The following is an 8,150-nucleotide window of genomic DNA, read 5'->3' as shown; positions in this document are numbered from 1 at the left end:
GAATCGATAAAGTTAATGTTGGGAGTTGATTATAAGGTTATCCCGAGTTTGTGACGGAAAGTTTCATCATTTTTTCAATTTTTTCTAAAAAAAATTCACAAAAATCACCATTTTTCCTTATTCAAAATCAAAATCAAGTTTTAATTTCCAAAAAATTAATCATTTGATTAGTCTAATCCATTCACTAATACTGATTAGTTAGCTTATAATCAATATAATTAGTACTAATCATATTATGGGTAGAATAGGTATTACATAAAATACCAGGATAAGGGGCTCTATGCATTGTTATTTCATGACTCCATAGGCACCCAAATTCCCCTCCTTTTTAAAGCCCCAGTAATAGGATTCTAATTTTCCCTTGAGATATAAAGGAACATTTCACACTTATCTGCCATTAACTTGCTCTTTGTTTGCCGCCGTAAAGAACCCTAATTTATTACAATCTTAGTAACCCTTCCTTCCGCCATTGATAAGAAGTGGCAGAAACCTTGCAGTGATTCAAGCAAGCCTAAACAAATCCTGACTACTCGTTTTATAAGCTACTGAAACGGATTAAGAGTAAGAAGAGGAATTAGAAGAAACTGCAACAACCAATGTCGAGACCTACAGAAGAAGACATCGACGCCGAGCAGCCACTGACGTGCCTTCCTGAAGAACTCATCCTCGAAATTCTTCACAGGTTTCCCGTCGAATCTCTCTTAAAATTCAGGTGCGTTCGTAAGAAGTGGAACATCTTATTCAGAAACCCTAACTTTATCAAAAATAAGAACTCTAATTTCCTTCTAAAATATGACAAAAATCTATACTCTTTAGATTATGATTCATCATCATCGTTGTCAGATTCTGATGATCCTCCTATTAAGGAAACTCGTTATCCACTCAATTGTATGATAGATGATTTGAAAATATTGGGTTCTTGCAATGGATTGGTTTGCTCAAGTCATTGTGGTGGTGTAGTTTGGAACCCAACTACCAATGAATATAGAGTAATACCAAGATCGGATACATTGCCAGCTGGATTTCGATCCGCGTCTTTTCTTGGGTACATTAGCTTTGATTATGGGTTTGGTTATGATGCATTAAGTCAAGATTCCAAGTATGTAAGAATTGTGGGTCGTTCAAGTTCAACTCAGGGTAAATCTGAAGTCAATGTTTATTCGTTGAAATCAGATTCTCGAAAACGTATCCAACATATCCCTTATATAATTTCTCACAGACCAAGTGTATCAGCACCGGGGGTGTTCTGCAATGGAGCTCTTCATTGGATTGCAAAATATTATTCAGGAAGCAGCTGCAAAGTTTTAATTGCTTTGGATCTTGTAAATGAGACTGTTCAAGAGATCCCACAACCAGAAATTTTGGATGTTGGAAACTTTGGTGCTTATAGATATGTCAATGTGTTGGAGAAGTACCTATGCATGCTTTGTAGTAGTCATGTGGATGGTTATGAAGTATGGATGATGAAGGATTATGGAGTTAGAGAATCTTGGACGAAGCTCTATAAAATTCCCACCCTTATTGATGTTAATTCTGTTCAGTCAGTTCAGTACTTGAGGAAGATGGAGTATTTTAAAAACGACGAAATTCTACTGAAAATTAAACAGCACGAGGTTTTTAATTTGGCTGGTGAGGAGGCTTTGGTTGTGTATAACCCAAAGGAAAGAGCAACTAAGATTCTAAAGCATAGTAAGAATGGCTTTTCAGGGTATTCGAAGTGGAGACTTATATAAAAAACTTAGTTTCACTCAACTCTGGTACATATGTGGGAGATACAGCGCAAGAGAAAAAGATAAGGGGAAATGATGTGGTATAAGAGAAAGAAAGCAATTCAGAGATTGTTGTAGGTTAAGAAAGAAGATAATTGAATAAGAAGAAGAAGAAGAAGAAACGTAGGAAGAAGATAGTTTTGTTGATAATAATTGATTGATAAAAGGTCTGTCTAAACAAGAACAAGACTGACCTTTATATAGGCTTAAGCAAACAATTAAACTGGGAAACATAAACTGAAAAGGAAATCTAAAAAGAGTCCTAAAATAAGGAAAGGCGTAAACTAAACAAACTTAGAAACTAAGCTTCTATGTGAAATCTTCTGGAACATATATATGCGCTGCATCAGGAAAGCATTAGCAGGCATTATGATTTAGGGGTTGAAGCAACATCTTAAAAGAAAGTTTCCAAGTAGATTTATAGACTAATTGACAACTAGGAAATTAAATTAACCCCTTTTCTAGGAGCCTTCGGAAGAAGCTTTTCCACCTGTTGAGTAGCATTTCATCTCCTAATGCTATGCTCTGTTTTGAAGTATTAATATTTTTTTTCTTTTGAAGTATTATATTCTTAAATAATATATCGAAATATTTTACTTTTAAATTTGATGGTTATTTTTTGACGAGCTGTCTTATCCATCTGGTTGTCTATCTTGTAATGCTAAAGCTGCTGCAATTACAACCGAGTAGATAGGACGTAGATTTTTTATCTGCATTTGTCGTTAACGTAAATTATTAAATCTCTTCTTATATTAGTCTCTTTTCTTTATTATACCTTTTAGTATATATATGTTTCTCTTTCCAAAAGGAAGGAGGCTGATTCTTGATCTGCAAACGTTTTTATTGATGTAAGCTATGCCCTTCTTGTGGTCCAATACAATGTCAATATTATACATGTCTTTTTCCACTTGTGCATGCATGTGATTTTATTTAGAGTGAATTGGATTGACAGCCTTCTTTAGTGACTTAGTTTGTTGCTGATGTTACCAAAACTCTTTATCATGTCTGCATTTGTTCTTTTTGAGAGTTTAACAAGTTTGCTAAAACCATTACATTGAATCAAATATAATAAGAAGTATGCTAGCTGTTTAGAACTTCTAGCTGTAAGAACAGCAACAATATGTAATCAAGATCTGGAGCTTAAAAGAATTCCATCTTTTCTTTACAGTTATTAAACTTTCTCTTGCAGAACCCTTTAAATAAGTATAGCTTCTTTTGATATGGATGACTTTTTTTTTGGTGTCTTCGCATGCTTTTCCGGATGAGCAACCAAGGATTGAGGAGTGACTGAATTTTGGTTATATTTATGACATTAACTATTGGAACTTGGAAGTACTTGATATTAAAGCATGTCATCTCTTGTTCTCCAAATATTTCTCGTTGACGCATCATATCTTGGTAGCTTGTGTTTAATTTGTACTTGTGTAAATATGACTAGAACATGATGATCCATGCTCCTTGCTTATTAGTGCATAATAGAAGTAGAACAGCTTATTTCCTGGGGTCATTCTTGTGAGTATCATCAAGGATTGGTGGACCAAAAGTTAAACATACATTTAAATCTAGGTTCAGAAAGTTATAGGTTTCATTCTGTGCAGTCAATTGCAGCATTTTCCACATTTACTTTGTGTAGATATGTCTAGAACGTCATGGATTCATAACACAGAGAAGTCGAACTGTTCATATCCTGGAGTTAATCTTTCAAGGCTTGTCAACTATTGGTTGACTAAAAGTTAGACGTTGTCTGTATCTATGTTAGGGAAAGATTATTCAGGAGACCGAGTAAAACCTTTTTTACCGGTCTAAAATAGGGAGAAAAGATGAATCTTCTTAATTGGGAAAGCTAGGTGAAACAAGTTTGATAGTCTGGGTCTAGCAATAGATATTTATTTTTCCGCTTTCATCTTTAAATCTAGAGAACATGTAAAGATAGAAGAACAGAATATGCCTTATTTTCCTTTATCAACTTTTTTTTTCTTAAGAGTTTAAACCTCTTTACAAAGGCTGTAATGCTTAGGGCATATATAGAATCAAATCTACAGTCGAGTTCCAATGGGAACATTCTATTCAACAAAGTTTTTCAGTTCATCTCCTAGAAGAGAAGAAAATAATCAACGTCTGTCGGTTGGAAATCTTAAAAGTATTTCGGCAGTTTTGGCCCCACAAAATGATACAACGAATAGCATATTTCTACTCTTACGCGCTTGCTACTTTCTGTTTACCCAATTTTGATCAAGTTACAATGAGCAGAAAGAGACCTGAAAAATTAAAGTAACAAAAAAAGAAAAGCAAATAACGACTAATTGCTAGAATGAAAGACCCCGGCGAGATTGGGATATACCCAAATTTAATAGGACCTAGTGCTCTTGCTAAGGAGCGGTTAAAATTGGTGTTTTTACTTCAAACTCTTGAACTAATTAACTTAAAATTAAACTCTAAAATTAAAAACTGAAAAACTCTTAATCTTCCCCAATCTCTCTGCTCTTCCCCTTCATCTTCTTTCATTTCTTCCATCAACCGAAAATCTTTAATTTTGATTTTCCAAAAAAAATGGTTAATTCTACTGGCGAAAAGAAGACTGTAAGTGATGTCTAAACTCAAGCTCATCATTGTGTTGTGTGATTTGATTGTTATATTATGTTAGAAATCGAAAATTAAAATTTCCGCGTCTTTAGTCGGAAAGTTCGTAACATGCATATCTTGCCGACTTTTCATAATAGCCACGGCGAGTGTAAATTTTTTCAACAGCCGGCAGGGTATTTTTTTGAAGACCTTGCCGACTAATACATGATTCTAAATTTTTCTCAACAGTCGGAAGGGTAAGACCTTGCCGACTAATACATAATTCCACATTTTTCTCAACAGCCGGTAGGGTATTTTTTTTGTAGACCTTGCGACTAATACATGATTCCACATTTTTCTCAACAGTCGCCGGAGTTTTTTTTTTGTAGACCTTACCAACTAATATTAGTCGTCTCCTTGTGTCAAAAAAATAAAGTCGGCATTGTCTTCATTTGAATATCCTGCCGGCCAAAGTAAGTCGGCGTCTTCTTCATTCATCTACCTTGCCGGCCAAATATAGTAGGCATCTTCTTCATTTGTCGACCTTGTCGACTTTTAATAGTTTCAAGAACAATTTTTTTCAACATAAATCTTGAGTTCAATCAAAAACAAAATTTCATAACTTAAATTTATAATTTCAGAGTTCATAACAAATCTTGAGTTCATAACTTAAATTTTTTTTTCATCACTAATCTTGATTTCATAACTTAAATTTATAACTTCAGAAGTTTTAATCTATTCAGTTAATCAATCAAACTCAATTAATTAACCTAATTAGAATTTTTAGTGTTAATTAAACAAGAATATATTAGCCATTTAGAAAATACATGGTTAAGGGGTGGCATGTTTTAATTCTAAACGACTTGGGTTTTATCTCATTAAGTGTACCCCAATTAATTTGATTATACCCTAATTTGGCCAGGTAAAAGATGAGCAAGAACAAGATATTGCTGAGTCTCCCCTAACAAATCATCATCGTTCCTACACAGATATAAAATAACTTGCATCGACGAACTGAAAAACGCCAAAAATATTTTCCAGATTCTCAAAAGCATTCATGTGGTTCACAATACAAAGAAGAGAAGACTAAAATATTCACATTACTAGATGATCGTCGTGATGGATTGGTGGGGGATGACTAGAAGGTGTGTAAAATATTTTTGAGCCAAATTCACGTTTGGAGCTAAGTTTTCCATTATTTATGTGTAAATGATAGTTGCGCCCAACACTAATTGGAAACTCTAATTCTTCTCGAGATTATCCCATCTTTTAGTGTGGAATTTTTAGTTTTAGAGTTTTTCGACTATGTCAAATTTTTGGGAATTTCTTGCGGTATATAAGAACTATAATGACTGATAGGTCTCCAATCTCAGCTAACAAAATGAAAGTTTATTTCCAAATGTTTCATTCTTCTGCGAAACACATGGTTAGAAGATAAGGCAATAAAACTTTTATTGTCACATAGAATAAAAATGGAATCAGAGACAAAAGTATGTAAGTACCTAAGTAGTTGACACAATCAAACAATCTCAGCTGCAGTCAATGATCTATACTCTGCTTCAGTATTCGATCTATCTATAGTAGCTTGCTTTTTATAAGATCAAAAAACTGGATTATCCCCAAAAAAGATACAATAACTACTAGTAGATCTTCTACTATCAGGGTCTCCAGCTCAATCAACATCAATGTATCCCTGAAGAGCTTGAAGACCTTTACTGAAGAAAATATCATGACCAAGAGTACTTTTGTTATACCTGAGAACTTCTTTTAGCAAGCTGAATATGAGAAATTGTAGGAAAATGCATGAATTGACAGACTTGGTTATATGCAAAAAAAAATTCAGGTCTGGTCCAAGTCAAATTTTGTAAAGCCCCTATTATAGACCTATATTCAGTAGGATTTGAGAGTAATTTTCCTTCATCCATGGTGAGTTTAAAGGAAGCATCACATGGTGTGTAACAGGGTTTAGTTCCCACTAAATTAGTTTTCCCAAGAAGTTCCAGAGCATATTTGGTTTGTGACAAGAAAATACCATCAATTGATCTTTTTACTTCCAAGCCAAGAAAGTAGTGAAGAGCTCCTAAGTTCTTCAGTGCAAATTGAGCTTGGAGTTGCTTGATGATATGATCATAATAATAAGTTCAACTACCAATGATAATGATATCATCAACATACACTAAGATGATAGTGAGTTGAGTACCAATGCAGTGAATGTACAGAGAGATGGTTTGAAACAAGTTTAATGAGATCATTAACTAGCCTCTCATACCAAGCCCTTGGAGCTTGCATAAGAACATATAGAGTAGTCTGGATGAACTGCATCAATGAAACCTAGAGGTTGAGTCATGAAAATATATTCTTGAGAGATCCATGTAAGAAAGCATTTCTTACATCAAGATGCTTCAAAGTCCGGTTTGAATTGAATGCTAGAGAAAGAATAAGTCTGATTGTGGTAATAAGCTTTACATCGGGACTGAATGTGTCTGTATAATCTAATCCTTCCAGTTGATTGAAACCTTAGGTTACAAGTCTAGCCTTAAATATATCAATAAATATATCAATAGTAATATCTGCATTTTCCTTTACCCTAAAAACACATTTACAACTCACTACATTCTGAGAAGGATGAGGAGGTACTAAAATCCAAGTGCTCGTATTGTCTAGAACAATTATATCATTATATAAAGCTTTCTACAATTTTGTACATTTATTTGTCTGAGAAAATGTTTTGGGAATAAAAGAAGGAACAATTATAAGATAAACTTGAGGAATTTGATGTTTGGTGTCAAGAAGTACCTTGGGATTTGATATACCATTTTTGGATCTTGTTGTCATGTCGTGAGTAGAAGTAGTTGCAGTTGATGTTGCTAAAGGAGCATATTCAGTGACAGTGTAGATACTTATGCATGGAGCATGTCATAAGTATGCTAGGAATGAGAAATATCAGATGCAATCGCAGAATGATCAACTTGAACTGAAGTGTCAGAAGTAGTAATAACAGGTGAAGGAAGTATAATTTCCTAAGAAGTGCGTGAAGTAGATATAGCAAAATGTAACATCTCAAGATTACAAGGTGAGGATAATCCATCTATAATATAAAGGAAAATGATTTGATTGATGTAACCAAAATTTTGGTCCGAACACCTGGAAATGTCTAAGTTATCCCTAAGATTTTCTATTTTTGTGAGACATTAGCGTAAATACTTACAAAACGACGGGAAAAACAAAATTGCACACTATACCAAATGATGCGATTACCCCTACGTGTTTTCATAACTCCTTTATTTTGTTTGTTAGATTTCAAAAAATACAGGGGTAAATATATAACAAAACACTTCTCTTCATTGTTCCACTTTCAGAAAACAAATTTTCTCTTGCAGCAAAATAATCTCTCCATCCACTTTAAGACAATTATATCTGATTGTGGTTCTGGTTCAGGCTCTATAAAAGGGTCTGAATAAAATATTTTCATGGGCTAGGTTTCCTCGTTGGCAGGATCCGGAGGATCAGGTTGCAGAGTCTTGGAAAAATTCAAATAAAAACTTAAAAGAACATATTAATAATAATCTAAATAATTGGGGATCCTCTAAGTCAATCATATTTGACTCACACAGTTGACCACAATGAAAGTGGTGGTCATTCATAAGAAAATGTGCCGACAATTCTAATTTCCTCAAATTAAATTTAGTTCTAAAATTATATAATGACACATTTCAAATTGAGATACTCCCACATTTGGCAAATAAATTTTTTTGTGGGAAAACAAAGTCAACTATGGTATCATGGACCGGACTAACCACATCAACCATAGGATGGGTT

General features: G+C 33.9%; 1 protein-coding gene across 1 annotated transcript; it reads left to right on the top strand.

Annotated features, from left to right (window-relative positions):
• The first annotated feature begins 596 nt into the window (after window positions 1-596).
• On the top strand, window positions 597-1,733 carry LOC113330518 (F-box protein CPR1-like). Its single transcript, XM_026577319.1, has one exon. The coding sequence runs from the start codon at window positions 597-599 to the stop codon at window positions 1,731-1,733; it is 1,137 nt and encodes a 378-aa protein (XP_026433104.1).
• Window positions 1,734-8,150: the final 6,417 nt, after the last annotated feature.

This window comes from Papaver somniferum, unplaced genomic scaffold (assembly GCF_003573695.1).
Source record: "Papaver somniferum cultivar HN1 unplaced genomic scaffold, ASM357369v1 unplaced-scaffold_118, whole genome shotgun sequence".
NCBI lineage: Eukaryota > Viridiplantae > Streptophyta > Magnoliopsida > Ranunculales > Papaveraceae > Papaver > Papaver somniferum.
This window is presented reverse-complemented; position numbering and strand designations above follow the sequence as displayed.